The sequence below is a fragment of the Lepus europaeus genome, chromosome 5, assembly GCF_033115175.1.
Source record: "Lepus europaeus isolate LE1 chromosome 5, mLepTim1.pri, whole genome shotgun sequence".
Classification (NCBI taxonomy): Eukaryota; Metazoa; Chordata; class Mammalia; order Lagomorpha; family Leporidae; genus Lepus; species Lepus europaeus.
The window spans coordinates 120421803-120444826 of NC_084831.1; the positions used below are offsets into that span (position 1 = coordinate 120421803).

General features: G+C 53.4%; 1 protein-coding gene across 2 annotated transcripts in view; it reads right to left on the bottom strand.

Moving 5' to 3' along the window:
- The window catches only part of KCNN3 (potassium calcium-activated channel subfamily N member 3), a 156584-nt gene that overhangs the window by 100153 nt on the left and 33407 nt on the right, over positions 1-23024 (bottom strand). For both annotated transcript variants that reach the window (XM_062193643.1, XM_062193642.1), the window contains exon 2: positions 13908-14003. In XM_062193643.1, coding sequence (XP_062049627.1) covers positions 13908-14003 — 96 coding nt within the window. The remainder of the gene's footprint in view (positions 1-13907; positions 14004-23024) is intronic.

Below are 23024 nucleotides of genomic sequence, written 5' to 3' on the forward strand. Positions count from 1 at the left end.
GTGAGGCTGCTGGCACCTCCCCATGAGGACAGTCAGAAAAGGAGAAAATACGGACAGGGAAACCAAGGAGGCGGCTGACCCGCTGCAGCCACTAGCAACCTAAGACACAATGTCTGAAGGGAAGGTCATGCCCAGCCCCGGCTGGCATCACTTGGGGGCAGAGACAGATCTGATGCTGAGGGCCAGGGCACTGGCACGGACACTGGCTCCAGGCAAGCAGAGACCCAGCACAAGAGGTGGAAGCCAGACCCTGGGAGGGCAGTGAGCAGTAAAGCACAAGAGGCAGCCCCGGGCTGAGTCAGGCTCCCAGGGATCAGGAGGGAAGGTGGGGACGCCGCAGCAGGCCCAGGCCTAGTGGCTGGGGATGCTCCTGAGAGGGAGCCACCTCACCCCCAGGGTGTGGCTGTGACCAGGATAAGGAGGGAGTTCTAATAGGAGAGGAGCCAGGGGCACAGCAGAGGTGGGGGTCCCTGCTGGAGATATGGCTGGAATGAGGACCTGGAGAGCTGGTGCAGGTCGGACTGGCAGCATCTGGGTGGCTGCTCAGCCCTGGGCTCCTCGCGTGCATGCTTTCTGTTGTGCAGGGAGCCCCCATGACTCAGCCCTCCCTTATGGACCCTTGTAGGACTGGGGTGGGGGGAGATGGCTTAAGGTCAGACTTCTCTCTCCAAAACAGAGAAAGCTAGCAGGCTTTCAGATGGCCAGCCTGCCTCTCACCAGCCACAGGACTCGGGAACATCACTGATCCTCTCTCGGCCTCAGCTGCCTTCTCTGTAAAATGCGATGACACAGGTTCCACCTATAGGACTGAGTCAAGAACGACTGAGGCAATGAAGTAAAGGCACAAGAGTTCAACAAAAGGAGACGCCAGCAAGGTCACTGGTGGTTTACAAACTGTTCCAAATCCACACGTGGAACCCAAGCCCCAGCCGGGGATGCTAGGGTGTCAGGCGGGGTTAAGTCCGGGGCTGGCAAGGCAGGGAATGCCTGTGGAGATGAGGGGATGGAGAAATCCCACCGCAGGCTCTGGAGGAGGCAAATAAGGTCACATGGGAAATGACGTCAGTCCCAGAGACAGCAGGTGGTGATGGTCACGGAGTGATGCGGATTACCTAATGCCATTGAGCTCTACACTAAAAAATGGTTTAGGGGCAGGCATTTGGCTTAGCAGTGAAGATACCCCTAAGGATGCTTGCGTCCCACATTGAAGTGTCTGGGTTCCAATTCCAGCTCCACCCCTTGTTCCAGCTTTCCCCTAGGGCAAACTTTGGGAAGCAGCAAGTGATGGCTCAAGTACTTGGGTCCCTGACACCCACATGGGAGACCTGGATTGAGTTCCTGGCTCCTGACTTCAGCTTGGCCCAGCCCCAGCTGTTGAAAGCATTAGGGAGCCAGTTAGCAGGTGGGATCTCTCTCTTTCTTTCTCTCTCTCTGCTTCTGCCTTTTAAATTAAAAAAAATGGTTTAAAAGGTAAGTTTTATGTTACATATATTTTACTGCAATTTTTAAAAACTTTTAAACAATAAAGTCCATACTTGGCCCCAGGTCTACTGACCACAGCCCAGTGTCCACCTGGTGTCTCTCCACCTGCCTGATGGGCTCACAGGGAGATGTGTTCAGAGAAAACAGAACCATGCGTGACTGAGCTGCCTGGACTTCTTTAAGTCAAAGATAAACCGAGGCAACTCACTGCTTTTCCTAATCCAGTTACAGGGTTTAGAGAAATCTGTCTTAAAACAGGGAAATGTCATTTTACATTAGCTTGCTGCTCAGTGAGAGACTTGGAAGGACCAGAACTCACGTGGTAGGACAATGTAAGAACTGTCACACAGAAACCACTAGATGCCCAAAGTCCTATAGTCCCACCCCAATTCCCAAACCCTGGGAGAGTCCACTACCTTCAGTTCTGGTGAAGAATCATGGATCCTACTACGGGCAATGCCCTTTGCTAGGTACCACCCGGGCTGGCCATAGGAATCCCTGAGAACACTCCATCCTCACTGAGTGCAACATCGCTCGACCAGGGACACACTGGAACCCACCCTGGTTGGTGCTGCCAAAACACACCTCGCAGGCAGTGGGGTCCACTAGCACACTGGGGGGCCCTGGCACAGTTCAGGGGCCTGATGTACACCCCTGATGGAGAACGGCTGCTGCGAGGAAGTGACCATCACTGAACACAGAACTGTGTTTCACAGAATTGTGCCACCGTGTCAGCTTGTCATTGCCTAAGTAAAAGGGCCAAGGGGCTTCTCAGGAAAGTACTTTAGCTTATGGTTTGGAGGTCACAGCTCAAGACCAGGCGGCTTCAGTAGTCCCACGTCTGGCAGAGGCTGGCCACAGCAGGACATGGGAAAGGGAACAGTCACATGGTGAACCAGGGAGCAGAGAGGGAAGGTAGGCCCAACTCAGCTTAAAAAATCAACCCTTGGAGCCAGTTTTGAGGCACAGCAGGTAAAGCCGCCACCTGTGATGCTGGCATCCCATATTGGAGCACTGGTTTGAGTCCCAGCTGGTCCACTTCCTTTTTTTTTTTTTTTAAGATTTATTTATTTATTTGAAAATCAGAGTTACACAGAGAGAAGGAGAGGCAGAGAGAGAGAGAGAGAGAGAGAGAAGAGCTGGTCCACTTTCAATCCAGCTCCCTGCTAATGGCTTGGGAAAAGCACTGGAAGATGGTCCAAGTGTTTGGGCCCCTGCACCCACATGGAAGACCTGGATGAAGCTCTTGGCTCCTGGCTTTGGCCTGGCCCAATCCCAGCTGTTACTGCCATCTGGGGAGTGAACCAGCAGGTAGAAGATCTCTCTCTCTCTCCTTCTTTCAAATAAATTGAATAAATATTAAAAGAAAGGAAGGAAGGAAGGAAGGAAGGAAGGAAGGAAGGAAGACAAGCCCTTTGAGAACCACCATCCAAGAAGAAGCCTCCAGTGCCTTCCCAGAGGGCCCACCTCCTAGCCGCCATAATAGGATCAAGTCTCCACCCTAATGCATCACTGTCAGTATCGATCCACTAACAACATCTGCATGAATTGGAATCCACAGCAAATACGGAACGGAAGGACTCCACTCTGACAAGCTCACGGGCAGCACCCTCTGGCAGGCACAGAGAAACAGATCCCTGTGTCAAGTGGCCACTTGTTCCCCAAGACTCAGGAGGAGGGGGTTGCATCCATAGATGAAGAACAGGACTGAGAACCCAGGCAGGGTGCTTGGTCAATTACTGTAATTATTCTAATAGCCTGGAGTTGTCTGTCCAGTTTACGTCTTACACAGACTCGAAAGCGGTCACTTAAACTTTCAGGTGTTGGAGCCAAAGCACTGTCTTTTTATTGTTTTTGAGTTTGAGCTTGAGGCTGTGTCAAGGGGACAGCCAGCTCTGTGAGTAGAGGCAAGGCTGTCGGAAGGAGAGGGACAGAGCTAAATTCAGACTGACTGTCACTGGCACCCAAAACCGTTCACGGCCACTCTCCCTCCACTCCCTCCACTCTTTCCTCTCCTTGCCTCTGAACATCCCTCCGACATGGAACCTGGATGCAGGTAGAGGCCCCAGAGATCATCCGGCCCAATCTGCCCACTTTACAGATGACAAAACCGAGATGGAGTCAGCATAAGATGTGTGGCCATGTCCACACGGTGATGGGGATCCCACACAGATGGGGCCCGGACCTCTGGCCCCAGTGCCCTGGGCTGGCTGGGGCACCCAGCTCTTCACTCAGCTGCTGCAGGTGCAATGGTGATTTCCGGTTTCCCTGAATTACTCTAGAAGCTTCTTGAGGAGTCATGTCCACAGCCTCACAGCTCACACAGCCCAGGGCAAGGACAAATATGTGGCATCCAAGGTAACACACAGCTGGGTGGATTCAACTCTCAGGAGTCCCCATTCATAAGCACTGACCCCGTCCCAAGCCAGCTTCCCAGGGTCCCCGCCAGAACGCCCCCCAATATCCGGACTCCTGCAGCAGAGGAGGCAGGAAGTCATCAGAGCCCCAGCAGGCTGAGTGGAAGGGCTGGGGCTGTCCCTCCTGGCCAGGGCAAGCCTAAACATGCCTGGGACAGGGGTTTTGACACCTGTCAACAGACACAGCACACACCCTGGCAGGAAGCGGACACAGGATGATACTTCCAAGGGACAAAGCAGAAAGTCAACCCAGATGGCCCAGATACCAGCCTGGCCCCACACCAGCCCACCAGCGGCCCTGGGCCACAGAGGGCCACCAGTCAGCAACAGCACGCTTTCATGTCTGAGACAAGGGGCTGCAGAGCAGGGAGACCCTCTCTGAGGCAAAAGGGTTCAAATATTTGGCAAATAAACCCACAGCATTGCAGAGACAGCAGGGCCCGAGTGGTCACCATGGCAAGCCCTGAGCAGCAGCAGATCTGAGTGCCAAGGTGCTAGGACTGAGGTGGGTCAACCAGGGGGTGGTCAGGAGGGCCCCGGGGGCACGGCCCGCTCACAGGGGCAGCCTGCTGAGATCCCCAGCCCCTTGAGAGGCAAAAGGCACAGGCCAGAAACCAGGGCTGTGGGCTTCCAGTTAGTTTCTCAGCCTTTAAGGGACGCTGATTTCTCTACAAACTGAGGGGAGAACACACGTGCCACACCTACCCCAGGGGTGCTGTGCAGCCCCACACATGGTCAGCCGCCACTAACTCAGGACTACCTGTGCACTGGACCCCTCAGCTCCCAAGCACAAAAGCAAACCCAGGACACAGTTCCCAGGCCCAGGAAAGGATGCAAAACTCCATGCAGAAGAGAGCGTCTGGCCTCATGGTTAAGATGCCAGTGTCCTACATCAGAGTGCCTGGGTTTGAGTCCCAGATCTGGCTCCTGCTCTGGCTTCCTTGCAATGCAGACCCTGGGTGATAGCCCAAAGAATTGGGTTCCTGCCCCCCATCCCCACCCCGGCATGGCAGGGCTGGCATCCCATATGAGCATCAGTTCCAGCCCCAGCTGCTCCACGTCTGATCCAGCTCCCTGCTAATGTGCCTAGGAAAGCAGTAGAAGATGGCCTAAATACTTGGGCCCCTGCACCCACATGGGAGACCCAGAAGAAGCTTCTGGCTCCTGGCTTTGATCAGCTCAGCTCCAGTCATTGTACCCATTTGGGGAATAAATCAGCAAATGGAAGATTCTCTCTCTCTCTCTCTCTAACTCTGCCTTTCAAATAAATAAAAACAAACAAACAATGAAAAACATGTGGCCCATGAGGCTGCCACCAGGTATCTCCTTGTTAAGAGTCTCTTAAACGGCCGGCGCCGTGGCTCAACAGGCTAATACTCCACCTTGCGGCACCGGCACACCGGGTTCTAGTCCCGGTTGGGGCGCAGGATTCTATCCCGGTTGCCCCTCTTCCAGGCCAGCTCTCTGCTATGGCCCAGGAGTGCAGTGGAGGATGGCCCAAGTCCTTGGGCCCTGCACCCGCGTGGGAGACCAGGAGAAGCACCTGGCTCCTGCCTTCGGATCAGCCCGATGCGCCGGCCACAGCGCGCCAGCCGCAGCGGCCATTGGAGGGTGAACCAACGGCAAAAGGAAGACCTTTCTCTCTGTCTCTCTCTCTCTCTCTCACTATCCACTCTGCCTGTAAAAAAAAAAAAAAGAGTCTCTTAAAGGACAGACAGGCCAGACCGCATGGGAACCAGCTGCCACCCCCAGCCTGTGCTTCCCTTCGCCCCCACTTTGAAGTGCTCAGGCCTGCTCTGGCCCAAAACACACAGTCTCTGCTCTTGGTGAATTCGAGGCTCAGCATTGCCCTGCTAGGAAACTTGCCCCGTCCTCCCAGCAGATGCGCACTGCACCTTCCACGGAAGGCCCACACCTGTCACCAGCCCTGTCTCAGCTGACAGGGCCCGTGACCATGGTCCCAGTGGACCAAGGTCTAGCACAAAGCAGCTCCCAAAGGTAGACATTTGATCTGAACGATTTCTGTGTTCTCTATACCTGGCATGAAATAGTCCTGTGATAAATGATCATGGAATAACTAAATAAATGGGCTCATTATTTTTATAAATTATATTGGGATTAGTTAATTTACAAAGGTTGGTCCAGGGCTCTCCTGTCTCTCAGTGCCAGATCACCTTATAGATGAGTTTGGGGTGTAACTCGAGGCCACTCTCTCTTATAGGGAAAACAGAGGGTGAGGTACAGAGCACAGAGTGTGGCTCAGCCTGAGCCGTCCTGACGAGAGACGCCACTAACTCTCTCGGCACTGGGGCCCCAGGGCACCTGGCCTGGGGCACTCCTGCAGGACAGCCGCCGGAGTACCTATGACAGCATGTTATATACCCCAGGAGGACGCTCCCACCCACGGAACAGTCATGCTGCCGGGTGAGCCTTTTTATATGATGAGCTGGCTCTTGAATATAATTTATGTCCTATAATTGGAAGTAATTTCCCTGTCCACTGAGACCTCTATTGGTATTTAATAAAAATATCCACTGTCTGTACTTAATAAATGAAATGTCTCCCCTTTTTTTGGTCCCTTATGTTTCAAATTCGTGAGGCTGAAGGCCTGCATCTTGGTGTTGACATGATGTTTCAGGAAGACTGAAGAAGCCTCTGGAAGCTAACGTTGAGGTGACGGGCACCCCCGAACCAGAGTGGGTAGCCCGGCCCAGCGATGGCATGGATGCCTTTCACCATGACCATCGCCATAGCCACAAAGTGAAATATACGACCTCTGAAATTCCCATCCAGGCATGGGACGCTGGGAGCGCTACCACTGCCCTGTGTTCTAACCTGGGTCTATAGCAGCCCCGATTTCATTCAACAAGCATTAAGGGAACATCCAGGCACTGGTCTGGATGCTGCCCCCAACCACTGCAACTTTAATAAGGACATCAGGGCCCCGCCCCACTCCTCTGGATATAGGTGGATCTGACCCTACCCTGTCCCCAGTCGCCAAGCCAGGCTGCATGCTCCTGTACCAGAAGCTGTGCCCTCTGACTTCTTTGAACCTAACTCTGACCCTCCTGGTCTCACTTGCAGGCTCCTCTTACTCCACCTACTCTGAGCTGTGGTCATCCCTCTAGGGATCTGCCCTGTGCCCTCCTCTCATCTCACTGGCCCCTGCACATTTAGCCCTCAAACTCAAAGCATCCAAAACTGAACTATTGCTGTTCCCCACCTTGACCTCCTCCTGTGGTTTTAGTGGCAATGAATGCTGCTCCCAGCCATGGGGTTACCCATGGCAACTGCCAGACTCCTCTCTCCCTGCAGGTAGCGCCTCCATCCCAGTCTTACCAATTCTACTTGCTCAACAGCTCTCTCACAGCCCCTCCTGGGCCTGCTCTTGCTCTGGCTCAGGACATCGTCACCTGCTATAGTTTGAATGTCCCCACCAAGACTCATGTTGAGATTTAACTTCCATTGTGAGGTGGGCCAGGTGGGGCCCTTAAAAGGTGAAGAAGTCATGAGTGCAAATCTATTCACAGATTAATGGGCTGTTTCAAGTGTGAGTGGACATTGCTTGAGTTTGGCTCTCTCTTGTATGTGCCCACTGCACTGTCTTGGGACTCTGCAGGGTCCCCACCAGCAAGAAGGCCTGCACCAGACACAACCCCCAAGCTTTGGGCCTTCTAGCCTCTAGATCCAACTGTGAGTGAAATAAACCTTTATTTTTCATAAATTGCCCAGACTGTGGTATGTAGCCATAGCAACAGGAAACAGAGCAGGACACCACCCTCGCCCAGATCGTGGTAACCAACCTGCTTCTGTCTTCCTGCCCCTGAAATTGGCCTTTCTAGCATTTGTGCATAGCTGGTAGGGAGCTCTAAGATGCAGATTTGGAGCCTGTGTTGTGGTATAGTGGGTAAAGCTGCCACCTGCAATTGACATCCCATATGAGCATCAGTTTGAGTTCCAGCCGCTCTACTTTTGATCCAGCTCCCTGCTAATGGCCTGGCAAAAGCAGCAGAAGGTGGGCTCCCACTATCCACGTAGGAGACCTGGAAGAAGCTCCTGGCTCCTGGCTTTGGACTGGCCCAGCACTGGCTGCTGTGGCCATCTGGGGAGTGAACTAGCAGATAGGAGATCTCCCTCTCTGTATCTCTGACTTTCAAATAAATAAATATATATATTTTTAAAAATATATATTTATTTATTTGATAGGTAGAGTTATAGACAGTGAGAGGAAGAGACAGAAAGGTCTTCCATCCTCTTGTTCACTCCCCAAATGGCCCCAACAGCCAGAGATGGTCTGATCTGAAGCCAGGAGCCAGGGGCTTCTTCCAGGTCTCCCACCCAGGTGCAGAGGCCCAAACACTTGGGCTATCTTCTACTGCTTTCCCAGGCCACAGCAGAGAGCTAAATCAGAAGAGGAACAGCTGGGACTAGAACCAGTGCCCATATGGGATGCTGGCACCACAGGTGGAGGATTAACCTGCTGGGCCACAGTGCCAGTCCCAATAAATAAATCTTTTAAAAAAAGCAGATCTGGGGCAGGCATCTAGGGCAGCTGTTAAGATGCCTGTATCTCATCTGGATGGCCTTGGTTCGAATCCTAGCTCTGCTTTCAATTCCTGCTTCCTGTTAATATGCACTCTGAGAGAAAGCAGGTGATGGCTCAAGTCATTGAGTCCCTGCCATCCAGGTACAAGACCCGGATTGAGTTCCAAATTCCCAGCTTCAGCCCCCCAGCCACTGTGGGCACTGGAGAATGAACGAGCAGATGGGAGCACTCTCTCTCCCCACTTCCCCCCGCCACCTGTCAATTAATTTTTAAATTATAAAATGCAAATCATCTTTCTCCCCAGCTTGAAACCTTCTCATGGTTCCTGCTGCTGCCCACGGGACATTCTAAAACCCTTTAGCAAGGCCAACTGGTTCCTACTGGACCTGCCCCCTCCGCAGCACACCCACCCCACTGCCCAATGCCTTGCCTTCACAGTTTCCCACCTTGGGGCCTCTGTTTGTGTGGAAACCTCTGCTGAGGACATCATCTCCACCCCGACTGCCAGGCAAACCCGACCTCATCAAGGCCGAGCTGTTCCACATGTGTTAATTTGATGTGAACAGCAACCCTTTGCAGTGGGTACTAGTGTCAGTCCCATTTTACAGAAAGGAAACAGACTAACAGGGACTAAGACATTTGCTAATGGCCACCATACACCTTAAAATGTAATCTTGATGTGAATGGAAGAGGAGAGGGGGTGGGAGAGGGGAGTGTTGTGGGTGGGAGGGAAGTTATGGGGGGGGGGGAGCTATTGTAATCCATAAGCTGTACTTTGGAAATTTATGTTCATTAAATAAAATTTAAAAAAAAAATGTGACAAACAGCATGATTTAAGCCCAAGCTGGGTTTCCTGAAGTCCACATTCTTCCAGGATGGCCCCAAAAGCCTTAATTAGAGCTGTCGATCCTCTAAGAGGTAGCAAGCCAGAGAAACCACGGCCATTTCAGGGTTTCTGAGAGCTGAGCTCCTGCTCCAGGCTCTGCAGAGTGGAGCCTCATTAAACACGTGCTGAATGAATTGAATGAATGACGGAGCTTGGCCAGTGAGAGGAAGTGGGGGTAAGGGAGGGGAGCCGGACTGAGTTCACTCCTTTACAGCGGGAGGGGCCCTGGGTATCTGCAGCCTAGGAAGGGAGGCTGGCACTGCCAACATGGAAGTTGTTGGTGACAGAAGAAAAATGCAGGAGAGAATGGGCTCTTCAAGGGACAGCACAGTTCTCAAAGTCTCAGCAAATACACGAGGTACACTGTTTTCCGTATTTTCCTCTCTTTCCGGGACCCCCAGGCTGAGTGTTTGGAAGCTGCGCGCAGAGGAGACTGAGAAGCTACGGGGCCGCCAGCAACTGACACAGGCACCTTCTCTGCCCGGCTCCTGGGGCAGAACAGGACTGGGGGCAACTCCCAGGGAGGCCATCTCCTCTCTGCTGCCCCTCAGTAGAGGAACCGCCCCAGGGGGGATGTGGAGGCGGCCAGGGATTGAATGTGTCTTCTCCAAACCAAGGGGTGGCTGGGGCCGTTAAGAGGAGATCGCCAGGGCTCCTCCCCTGGAGCACGGGGCTGGGCCTTTAGAAGAGAGGCTCCAGGACTGGTCGGCCTCACCTGCCCTGCCGCCTGCCTTCCACCTTCCGCCCTGTGAGGACCCGGCGCTCAGGCTCTCTGGCGGCCGCAGTGACAGGCGCCATCTTGGGAGCTAGCAGCAGCTCTCGCCAGACAACCGTGCCCGCTGCTGCCTGGGTCTTGCACTTGCCAGCCCCTGGAACTGTGAGACATACATGTCTATTCTTACCCAGGCTGGGCCATTTTCTTATTGCAGCAGAAATGGGCTCAGACTGTGGCGGAACTGCCCAAGCCTGGGATTCCTTGGCTTTAAGCCAGAGTTTGAGTCATGCAACAGCATTTTGGAATTCTTCCTCATAAGTATAAGTCATCTAAACACAAATAGGAACAATGTTCTAGAAGGTACCCCCCCCCCAAGCCTCGCACCTGTGGTGGCCAGGATTGGGGACACAGTCATTTGGTCCCTGCTAAAAGGTAGCCAAGTGACCAGCCCCTGCCTCAGAGTACACTAGCTGGCCTACCCTGCAGAAGGGGGCTCTCCCAGCTATGGCCTCCGGAGACCCTCCATGGGTCCCCCAGATAGCCCTTTCCTCCACGCTCAGGAGGCAAGTCGTTAGGCAGCTGAGCAGCCAGACCGAACCAGAGAATTACGAAGTTGGGGGCTTGGGATGTCTAATTGCCAGATGAAGAAAGTGAGGCCCCAGATCATAGGCCAATGAGTGCTGTAACCAGCTGTGAAAACCAGAGCCCTTTCATTAAAAACATGCTGCAAACACCTGCTCCTTGTAAGACACTGTGGGTCCCTGGAATGGGGAGATCAATGACATCACTGTCCCTGCGCTGGGGGAGAGAGAGGCCAAAGGGAAAACACCACATGGCTGGACCAGGCCCCTACAAGGTAGCAGCAAGCCCTTCCTCCTGCAGGCCATCTGGCCCCAAAGCAGTCCCATTTCCCTCTGACTGAAGGAGGTCCCACTAGGAGCAGAAAGAACACTTTATGGGAAAAGCAAGAGGCCCAAAGGGAGCCAGGTGCAGGTGACTGTTCTCACATGACTAAGGGTATGGGGGTGGGGGGGTGGGGAGGAAACAGGGGCCGGGTTAGGAGTTGGGTGATGGGGGCTGGCAGTGCAGACAGAGCCAGGCCAGTACCAGGCAGGTATGACCATCCAGAGGCCCAGCTGGTACACAATGAAGCCCATTTAGAAGCTGGGGGGGGGGGGGGGCGCGGGGCGGTGCTGTGGCACAGTGGGTTAAAGGCACTGCCTGCAGTGCCGGCATCCCAATGGGCATCGGTTCAAGTCCTGGCTGCTTTACTTCCCATCCAAGCTCTCTCTATGGCCTGGGAAAGCAGTAGAAGATGGCCCAAGTCCTTGGGCCCCTACACCTACGTGGGAGACCCAGAAAAAGCTCCTGGCTCCTGGCTCCTGGCTTCGGATCAGCGCAGCTCCAGCCGTTGCAGCCAATTGGGGAGTGAACCAGTGGATGGAAGACCTCTCTCTCTCTCTCTCTCTCTCCCTCTCCTTCTCTCTCTCTGTTAACTCTTTCAAATAAATAAATAAATCTTTTAAAAAAAAAAAGAAGAAGAAAAAAAAAAAGCAGTGAGACTGAGGTCACAAGAAAGGGACCAAACTCTCCATTTCATGAAAATTCATTCTGGATTCTACACTGTTCACAACCCCCTTAAGAGGTCGGCAAATTTGGGGCAGGTGTCACGGTGTCTCAGGTTAAGCCGCCACTTGTGACGCTGGCATCCCATATTGGAGCGCCAGTTCAAGTCCCAGCTGTTCCACTTCCAGTCCAGCTCTTACTAATGCACCTGGGAGGGCAGCAGCGGATGGCTCAGTGCTTCCCTGCTGCCCACACAGGAGACCCAGAGGGAGTTCCAGCCTCCTAACTTTAGCCTGGTCCAGCCCTGCTGGGAAAGTTTAACAAAGTGGGTGATGGCAATGTAACTCCCTTACTTCCTATGAGGAAAGTGAGACCCAGAGAAGCTGCTACCAGCCCAAGGTCATTCAGGTTGAAGTGTCTGAGTTGGGGTTTAACGCTGCTGATTTCACTTTGTTTCTCCAGAGTGTCCAACCAAGATCAGTGACCCAGGCAGCATCCCCCACAGCCCACGGTTGGGCTGAACCTCATATTGACCGTGAGCTAAGGATGGGGAACGGGTACCTGGCATCAGGACAGAACACTGCAGCTGGGCCGGACCAGATCTGAGGCTGCTGGTCCCAGATGAGGGAGTAGGACCCCAGGAGAATCAGAGGGAGGGACACCTGGCTCTCATCACCCCAGTGTTTGCAACGGGAAGAAGACACAGGCTCAGCAGGACCACTGTGCGGGCTGAGGCTGGTAACTGTTCAAGCCTGGGTCCTAACTGAGTTTTGGCATCCATTTTCTTTTGGCCTGTGTGAAACCATCCTGTTCCAGTCAGGAGGATATACAGTAGCATAGATTCTCTAGGGATGACAACATGGGCACCCCAGGGGTTGAGGGACAACCTGGGTCCCCTGGCTGGTCTTGGGTGGGGAAGGACACAGCCTTGAGTCCCAACTGTCAGTTCCTGTGCTTTCTTGGTTCCTTGGCCTGGTTCTTCCCTGTCTGTATTTCTGGCTCTGTTCTGGGGTTCACTAGACAATGGTCTGGGTTAAAGCCCACCAGCTTCATCCAGTTCCAATTCCATGAAGGAAGCTGCCTGGTGGTGCCTGGGACTCTCAGCCCACGGAGCACAGCTTCGAGCATCTGCAACTCTCCAAGAACTGGAGCATCCCGGCTGTAGATCAGTGTCCTTCGGTCCTCAGCAGACTGGAGCCCCGCCAAGGCTTCTGCATCCTGGCCAGCCACAATGGCCCTGACACAGCCTGAAGGCAGAGCCTCTCTCTAGGAGGAGGCGGCCCTCACAACCCTGCATCCGCACAACTGCTCCACCCACAAAACGCTGGGTAACAAAAGGGCCTGGATTTGAATAGCGTTGGAGAACAGCACTCCCCCAATACACCTCATGCCATCCTTACCACCTCCCAGCAAAGTCGGCACAAAGCCCCCATGGTCCAGATAAGGAGACTGAGGCCCGGGAAGTCACAGAGCTGGCCACGGACACGCCGCGAGAAGAGGTCGTGGCCGAGACTCGACCCCAGTTTTTCTGACTCTGAGTTCTGGTCTTTGTCAATCTCTCGCCTGCTGCCCAGATGTGAATCCATCCCTGCTACTCCCGCCAAATGGCTGGGATGGCTTCCAGATTCACACACACGTGAGGAAAAACATCTGGGTAAGCAGCATAATACAGCAGAGCAGGTCAGCCTGCAGGGCTGGGTGACAGAGGACTCACTGTCACAAGAAGCTGCCTCGGCTCTGCCCACTCCAGTCACCCTCCCAGCCCACGCCGAGCAATCCCCCTGGGTCAGCCACCCAGCCCACGTTTGTGTGGGTGCCACGTCCCACCCGGGCAGCAGGAAACAGAGGCCCACTCAACCACATGAGACTTCTGTCTGGAAATGGATGCCTCCCTCCCTGGTGCTGTTTGCTGCTGGGTGCGTGCGCCTATCTCACTGATGGGGGATGGACTCAGGGCTCAAGTTCAGAAAGGATTCAGCAAGAGACGGAAAAGGCAGCCCAGCTCCCCAGGGTCCATCAGAGCACAGTGACGCTAAATGAGGGTCCAAAGAGAACAGCCCCCCAACTGCTAAGCCACGTCTGCCTCCAAGATCTCCCCACGAAGATGATGTCACATTTGTTTAAAGCAGATGGCGGCCTCACAACTCCTTCTCTGGCTAGGGCCACAATGGGAAGAGAAGAGACACCGTCTTGTGAAGTCACCCGAGGAGCTGCCTAGAGGGGGAATTTCTGGGGTGGGGATGGGCTCATCCAGAGCAAGGCCCCTGAGTGATGGGTGGGCATGGCTGCACCTACCTGGACTTCACGTGTGTGGTAGGCGATGATCAAACCCAAAAGGATGATGGTAGACAGACTGATAAGGCATTTCAAGGCCAACGAAAACATGGAATCCTGCAGGAGAAATGGAAAGAGAGGGTTAGGGAGGGCCAGGAAAGAGCGTCTCTCTTTCTTCCAAGGCTGTGTGAAGGGGAAGGAATACGACAAAGGACACTTGTCACCGGCCCTTCCTGGTCGCCGCCCACAGCACCGAGTTAGCCTGAGCCAGAGTCCCGGCTGCTCTACATCCGATCCAGCTCCCTGCTAATCCACCTGGGAAAGCAGCAGAAGATGGCCCAAGTCCTTGGGCCCCTGCCACCCATGTGGAAGACCTGGATGGAGTTCCAGGCTCCTGGCATCACTGAATCAGCGGATGGAAGATTCTGCTCTTTGTCTCTATGACCCTGCCTTTTAAATAAATAAATAAATATTTAAATAAGAAATCATACTGCATCGCCAGGATGAACTCTGTTCGGACATGATGTATTATGCTGGTTACACGTGGCTAGATTCTGTTTCTGATGTGTTACTTAGAATGTTCGTCCCCATGCTCATAAGTCCTCTGAACCTAATTCCTTATGGTGCCACTATTATATGGTGTGGACATTATTAACACTTTGCCATCATGGGCCTCTATTTTCTCTTATAAACCTGAACCAGAGGATTTCTGCCCCTTATGGCTCTGATAACTCAGAGTGTTTTCAGGAATGGATGAGAACATCCTGGAAGCTGCTCTCCTCTCCTGGCTTAGGCCAAGGGCAGCAGAGCAGCTCCTGGAGAGAGAAGATACAGGAAGCACAGGAGCAGAGGGGGGTCATGGGCAGGAGAAGTCCTCAGGGGGCCCTCCTGCTGGAGATGGGGGGGAGGAACAGGGGTGGCCATGTGACCTTCACTGCAGCCATCCAGCCCCAGGGCGGCTTAGAGAGCCTGTAGCTGTGTGATTAGCAGCATGAGCTTGGCGCTGCGCTGCTGGGGCCAAGCCCTGACTTAGCCACTTGGAGCTACATGACCTTGGGCTGCTTCCTCCACCACTCTGCCTTTGACTGCCTCACACGTCAGGTGGAAAGGGAGCTAGTCTGTGTGAAGTGCCCAGAACAGAGCCTGGCTGGGTACATGCCAGCTGTGTTGTCGGGAACTGCATACCCTCCACAAATCAGAGCACCTGGGTTGTAGCATGGTGCACTCCTGAGCATTTGGAAGCCTGAAATAAAGATGCCTTCCAGCCCCAGGGGGTGGGAACACAGGCCTGAGTGAAGGCAGCAGAGGAGGTCCAGGCAGCATTAGCAAGCTTTCCTCGCGCGATGGCCCTATGCTCTGTCCTGAGAGTTCACTCCACCTAAGAAACAGCCCCAGGAGCTCACCAGTATGCGTGATGGCTGCAAAGCACTGTAGGGTTTCCAAAGGGGCTTCACAAACTTATTCCCATCTACCCCCACAATAGCCCCTTGATGTACCCTTGTTTATAGACGTTACAGACGGAAGCCCAAGGAGTGTGTGGCTTGGGCCAGGGCTCAGTGCCAGCACCTCCAACTCCCCACCAGCCCTCAGGCCCACTCTGCAGCGGGGAGCAGAAGAGAAACATGCAAAATATCCACTTAAACAGACCTGAATGACAGTTTATGATGGTGGTGGAAAAGGTTCAAGTGAAACCTAGAGCTGGAGGAGCCCAAGGGAGGGCACTGTCACCCCAGGTGGTCAGGGAAAGCACTCAGGGTGGGCGTGAGACGCAGCTAAGAATTGCACGGAAGGGCTCTGCAGCCCACCAGGGCAACCGTGAGAACAAGGGAAGGACTTGGGGTGGGAAGCAAGGGCTGCCAGATGCCCAAGTCCATGCCCTCAGCCAGCCCGTGTGGGTGGAGACAGAGTGAAAGCCGCCTTCCTGGTGTTTGTCAACCCCACCATTCATCTCTTCGCTACAGCCCCTGAGGTCTCTGTCGTGCCAGGCACAAGCTGGCTCTGGGGATGTGTGGGAGAACTCATGAAGTAACTCATCTGCTCACAGCAATTTCAACCGCTTCTCATTTGTCAAGTGCTTAGGAGATCTCCAACAGTGTGCAAGAGGCCATGGGTTACAGAGGAGCCCCGCCCACCAGAAGCTACCGACTTTCCACACTGCCTTTGGAGAAAGGTCTCCACCCAGTGCTGCCCACAGGTGGTTCCAAACATGAGCCAAGTAATTCACGCAGTCACCCCCAGAACCAGGTGAGTCTTGGACGAGCTACAAAGGACAAACGGTGTGACCAACTTTAAGACTAGTTATCAGTCCCTGTGAACACGATGTAAGGGGTCATATCTATATTGACTATATTACAGAGTGAGATTTCTGTCTCCTTTTCTATCCCTAAGTAGCTGGTCTGTGACAGGCAGTATGTCAGGATTTAATGCATATTCAATCACAAGTTTTCCTCTGGTATCTTCCGTGTCCCACTGTTTAACAAACTAGAGCAGCACACCCACCCAGGGATGCCTAAGTGGGGCTGGTGCTGGGTTGGCCCAGTGTGAGCCCAAAGGAAAGCAGAACATAGCTCCAGCCTTTAAGAAGGTCCCAGTGGCCAGCGCCACGGCTCAATAGGCTAATCCTCTGCCTATGGCGCCGGCACTCTGGATTCTAGTCCCAGTCGGGGCGCCGGATTCTGTCCTGGTTGCTCCTCTTCCAGTCCAGCTCTCTACTGTGGCCCGGGAGTGCAGTGGAGTGCACTGCACCCGCATGGGAGACCAGGAGAAGCATGTGGCTCCTGGCTTCGGATCAGCACGGTGCACCGGCTGCAGTGGCCATGGGGGGGGGGGGTGAACCAACAGAAAAGGAAGACCTTTCTCTCCATCTCTCTCTCTCTCACTGTCCACTTTGCCTGTGGGGAAGAAAAAAAAAAAAAAAAAAAGATCCCAGTCTTCACAAGCATGGCTTGATGCCCCAAGCTCCAGCCCAACCACGAGGCCCATGTGGGGGCTGAAGAGCAGGCAGTGAGCTCAGGAGGCTCCGGCTATTTTAGGAGCAAAACTCCCACAGGAATGAACCAGGGGGAGCACACAACGTTTTCCAGCCAGAAATGACCATAACGTTCTTCTCAAAGGGGTCTCAAGGCATCTGGGGAGCATCACGCCTCCCCCGGGGAAGGATTTGGGATCAGCTGCACATTGCAACCTCTAATTTATTTCCTTGGGCAGAAATTAAGTGAAATCAGAATCCAAGTCTATTTCCATCACTTTTAGAGGAAGAGGGAAAGGGAAAGCGGCCAGAAGCTGTCTGCTTTCCCTTGAACCTTTCCATTTGTCCTAAAACTCAAAGTCTTCACATTAAGAGGTAACTCCCATTTGCTTCCCAGCCTGGGCTGGGGCACCTTCCTGGACCAGCTCGAGCCCCAGGGGGACTCAGCCATGCACCAAGCCAATGGGGTCCCGCGACCCTTTACAGACTGCCTTGATTCTTGATTTAATTTTTAAAATCACACATTTTTAATCACCAGAAAGCACGTCAAAGCAATCTGGCTGGACTGGAAATGTTTTCTATTCGTTAAAATGTTGAATTATCTTTTCTTTGCTGCCTGAACTCCAATGAAGCATGAAATTGATATAGTTCTTTGGGTGATAGCAGCAAGACATGACTGTCTAATTAGCTGCCACCAACCCCACAGTAGGACACTTGCCACACCTGCTGTGCCCCACTTACGCTCAACTGAGGGCCAAAAAGAGACACCTGGACCTGGGTGGGGAGTCCTGTGTTCTACAGTGACTTTCAACAGCAGAGTGATAATCCTAACACTCAGGAATGCTTAAGAATTGTGTCCCATTGGGTGAGAATCACTTTTTAAAGCCATTTATTCCTAAATACCCAAGAATTCAAGCAGTTAAGTAAATTTAAGACCACCATGATGGAACACTATGTAGCCACCAAAAAAAGAAAGAAAGAAAGAAAAGGAAATAAAAGAAAAAGAAAAGACAAGAAAAGAAAAGCTTCTTCTGGGTAAAATAGTTGAAGATGGCCAGTGCCGTGGCTCACTTGGTTAATCCTCCACCCGCAGTGCCAGCATCCCATATGGGCGCCGGGTTCTAGTCCCGGTTGTTCCTCTTCCAGTCCAGCTCTCTGCTGTGGCCTGGGGAAGGCAGTGGAGGATGGCCCAAGTACTTGAGCCCCTATGCCCATGTGGGAGACCAGGAAGAAGCACCTGGCTCCTGGCTTCAGATCGGCTTAGCTCTGGCCGTGGCGGCCATTTGGGGGGTGAACCAATGGAAGGAAGACCTTTCTCTCTCTCTCTCTCTCTCACTGTCTAACTCTACCTGTCAAAAAATTATTAAAAAAAAAAAAAAACAGCTGAAGATATGGGAAAGGTTCATGACGTAATATAAAGTGAAAACTCAGACCCCAAAACTGTATGGATAGCATATTTCCAATTTTTTTTTTTTTACTTTTTCCTCATAGAAAAAAATGTGAGGCTACATGAAATGTCTCAAGGTACTGAAGTGTCTTTCTTATTGTCGTTTTTTCCTCAAAATCCCTACAGAGAGAACCTGCTATTTTTATAATCATAAAAGTTGTCTGTTTCAGATGTGAACCCTGGACTATGAGAAAGGGGCTTCCAAGTGGAAGCCCTCCCTGTGACGCTACAAGCACACAGCCTGGGGCAGCTGTCAGAACACACATGGGCCTGCAGCCCCACCTGTGACAGGGATACAGGACTCGAGACTTTGGCCTTCTAAACACGATTGCACACCCTCTGTGCCCACTTCCTACTATCATGCTATAAAATCTTGGGACACGCATCCCCTATCAGAGTGCTGGTTCTAGTCCCAGCTGCTCTGCTTCTTATCCAGCTTCCTGCTAATGAACCTGGGAGACAGCAGGTGATGCCTCAAGTATTTGGGTCCCTGCCACCCACATGGGAGAAACAGGTTGAAGCTTCAGGCTAGCCCGGCCCTAGCTCTTGCAGGCATTTGAGGAGTGAACCAGCAGATGGAAGATCTATCTCTCTCTCTCCCACTCTGTCACTCTGCCTTTCAAACAAGTAGCATTTTTGAAAATGGTCACAGTACTAAACTCACAACACAAAGTGACACCCCCCGGCAAGCTGGGCAGGGTCCTTTGGAACCCTGGGACTGGGCGGATTCACTCCACCTGGGATAAGTTTGTGGCTTCACATGATTCCCAGTCTACCAGAATCCACAGAATAATATGTTGATTCTGTATGAGCTCTACAATCTTCTCAATGTTTTGAGTATAACAGGTGCTTAATAAGTGCTTCTTGAAACTACTTGGTACTTCATCTTTGAGTGCTATCAGTATCAGCTCCTAGAACATGCCTTCTGCACACTTAACCTCAAATCTTCACCCTAAATACAGGTCATATGAATGGTGAAAAGCAACTGAGGGTCCAGAGTGGCTTGACTTTTCCAAGGTCACTCACTAGCCCGCATTTTAGCTATGGGCCCAATTTATCTATAGACCACACTTGCCCCTACTCTCAAAACAACCCAGGTTCCCGCATGAGATACTTCCTGACCCACTGGTAGAGTCTGGCTACCCTGTCAGGGGTGCTGGCAGGGTGGGAGGAGGGACCAGGTTCCTGAGAGACGCCTCCATCTGCTCCCAGCCATGAGCCAGCCCTTCATGGCCCTGGGATTCCTCAATGACCACAGAAACCTGGAAGAAGGCACACCTCCAGGAGTCTCGCTGCAAACCGGGCCTCGCACCCCCACCCCCACCCCCACTACAGAGAGGTCAGGTCACCTGTCCGTGGGCATGACCCATAAACGGCAACGTCAGGACTGGAAGAAGCCAGCTTTTACCCCCAGCTCTGCCTGTCCTCAGACCCTGTACCCCACCCCGTACCAATGCCTTGCTCCTCCTGGCAGGCCTGGCTGGCCCCTCCAATTTCTGCAGTGAGGCCTCTGCCTCCCGCGGGGCCGTGCCGAGCGTGATGGAGTGTGTTCCCGGCCTCCGAGCCAGCCGTATAAATTGCTCTCCTGGCCTGCCTCGTAGCTTCCAAAAGCAGCCCAGAATCATAATGATGACAGTAGATCTTCCCCGAGACTGTGAAGTCCTAAATGTGGTTTATTGTTTGGTACATTGGGAAAAACAAAAACTATGCTTCAGGCAGAGTGTGGGGGCAGGGAGGGGCGCTGAGCCCCAGTAAAATATTAGCTTAACCAATTGAAGGGTGGGCAGGCTCCTTCTCCAACCAAACCAAAATGTGTGGGCATGCGCATGCGCGTGTGTCTACACACATATAATCCATTCATGATTTCAGACCCCTGCTGGAGCCCCTAGAAGGAAAGCGACAACACCTGCAGCCTGTATTTACTGAACTGAGGTCCGACGTGCCTCTCTGGCATCACTGTATTTTGTGTTTTCAATCTGGAAAATAATTGAATTAGAAATCCTGTCGAGGGGCCAGTGCTGTGGCGCAGTGGTTAAGCCACCACCTGAGATGCTGACATCCTCTGTGAGCCCTGGTTTCAGTCCCAGATAGTCCACTTCTGATCTCACTCCTTGCTAATCACCCAGGAAGGCAGGAGGATGGCCCAATATGCTCGGACCCCTGCCACCACGTGGGAGACCCAGATGGAGTTCCAGGCTCTTGGTTTCAGCCTGGCCCAGCCTTGGCTATTGTGGCCATTTGGGGAGTGAACCAGTGGGTAGGAGATCTCTCTCTCTCCCTCTCCCTCTCCCTCTCCCTCTCCCTCTCCCTCTCCCTCTCCCTCTCCCTCTCCCTCTCCCTCTCTCCCTAATTCTGCCTTTCAAATAAATAAAAATCTTTAAAAAGAAGGCTCCTGTGTAATAAGGGTCAGCTCTTCCACTCCACACAGAGGCTGCAAAATTGAGTGATCTTCACCATCAGCCTAATACTGCGGCTCTGTAATGGTTGTCCTAATTAGACACTCTTGCTAATTAATGCTATGCAAATTAAGCCTGCCCCTCCCCCCCCCGACAGGGGAGCCGACTTTCCTGGCACTGTTCTCCAGGGAGACTCACAGCTCCTTTCCTCAACCTGGCGCCTTCACATCCGTGCCCAGCCGCAGCCTCTCCCTTCCTCCACTGTCACCCTGCTCCTTTCTCGAGGTCCCAGGCTCCCGTCTTTCACCCTCACGTGCAGATCTCAGCTCAGGCTCCTCCTGTCAGGTCGAGCTGCCAGATTTAATGACGCTCACAGGCCCTGCCAGCATCCCCAGCCTGGCTCCTGCCAGAAGTTGACTGCTAGAATCCTAGTTTGGTCACTCATGGTCCAGGAGGCCCTCAGCTTCCTTGGACTGCTGAGAGCAAGGGAAGCGGGTCATGCTGTCATCCTGGGATGCAGGGGGCCCTGCGGGTCCTAGGGGGCACCTGGATCTCCAACAGGCCTAAGAAAGAAAACGCTCCTGGACCCCAGATGCTTTATGACTGGGAGGGCACTGGAGGATGGGCCCTGGGCTTGGCAGCGGAGGGTCTCCACTTCACCACCATAAAAGCCTGGCCTTAGACAAGCCGCCTCACTCCCGTAGGCCCCAGTGCCCTGCAAAAGTAGACTCTCCACTGCGTAGACCCTGAAGCGGGCTGGGCCTGAGCACCTGTGGCCATGGCACACATACAGGCCACAGGGACACCACAGACGTGCGAGTACAAGGCGGTAGCTGCAGACCCAGCACTGTCCTCTCCTCAAAGACAGCAAGGTGAGTCTCCTAAATTTTAGCCATGGGGGATAACAGAAAATTTGCCTTGTCTCCTCCTAAATGGCAATGGATTTGAAGCCAAAATTCAAGTCATGTCTTTGCCACTTGCTGGCTGTGTGGCACTGGATGAGTCCCTTAACCTCTCTGGGCCTCTGAGTCCTTTTCTGCAAACCAGAACCCCACCTTACTTTACTCACAGATGTTGGAGATAGGGGAGACCACGTGCATGAAAAACTCATTCTTTTTCACACAAATACCCTTTGGCCATACACACAGTGCAGAGAAAGTCAGCTGGCCTCCAGTCTGGAGCTGCTGAACACCCAGTGTCAGCATTTCAGAAACAATTTGCAATAACGACAAAGAAACAACCCCCACCAAGCATTTCAGAAGGACCCCTGGAGCAGCCTGGGTGAACCAAACATTCACAATTACACACGACCTGGGTTGCCTGAGCACTTACTTCATCCATGCACCTTGCTGGGCACCAGCAAAAAGCCAAAATTCCCCTCCAGCCCTATCCTGCTGAACCCAAAGCCCTCCCAGGAGCTCTTCCCAGCAGTCGCTCTGGGCACCATCACCACCTCCTCACCTTCACAGGGACAGCCCCCCTGAGTCCCCTCCTGCAGATGAAGGGGCAGGGAAGGGGGCCCTGGAGGGCCAGTCAGGCTGGGCCACCTGGACTGACAGCCAAACCCACAAGCGGTTCCTTTGGGCTCAGATGACTGGGGAGTGGCGAGGGCCACTGGAGGTGACTCTGGAGAGGCAGTGAACCCGACCTTCCATCCTGAATGTGAGGGGAGGCCTGCAGGCTCCCCCGAGGGCACAGGGGGCTTCTGAGAGCGCCTTCTCCTTGGAGGGGCTGCATCCTGAGGACTCGGGCTGTGCCCCTGCTAGGCATCCCCTGCAGCTGAGTTGCAAGGCCCAGCATCAGGAAGCCTTCCTGCCGGCCTGAGCCCCTGCTGGGGGTGATGGTGCATCTTGTGGGGACTGGGGATGGGCTCAACCTTGCCACCACCTTTTCCTTCTTCCGTGGAGTTTCTGCTCTGGGCTCTGCCCCCAGCCCTGTGGCTGGGCATCCCTCTATAGAGCTGAAGCCAAGTCAGCCACACCCCACTATCACTCCCAGACATGACACAGGGCCACTAGGAGTAACCCCAGCTCCACAACCACCCACTTCAGTCATCTTCCCTGGGCTCCATGCTTGTCCTGAGGCTGCCACGCCTGGTGGCCCCAGCCAGGGCACCCAGAGCACTGACGGCCATCAGACCCCACCCGAGCACTGACGCTGTGCACTGTGTCTACCCTCCAGGAGGCTGGGAGGCCAGGGTTTCAAATTCTGCTCCTACGTGCCCATGCCTAGGCCATGGTCCACAATAGGTTGATAAACGTTAGCTGAATATTGGAGGTGCAAAGGAAGGGAGCCACTGAGAGACGTGTGAAGTGAGTAGGCACTTC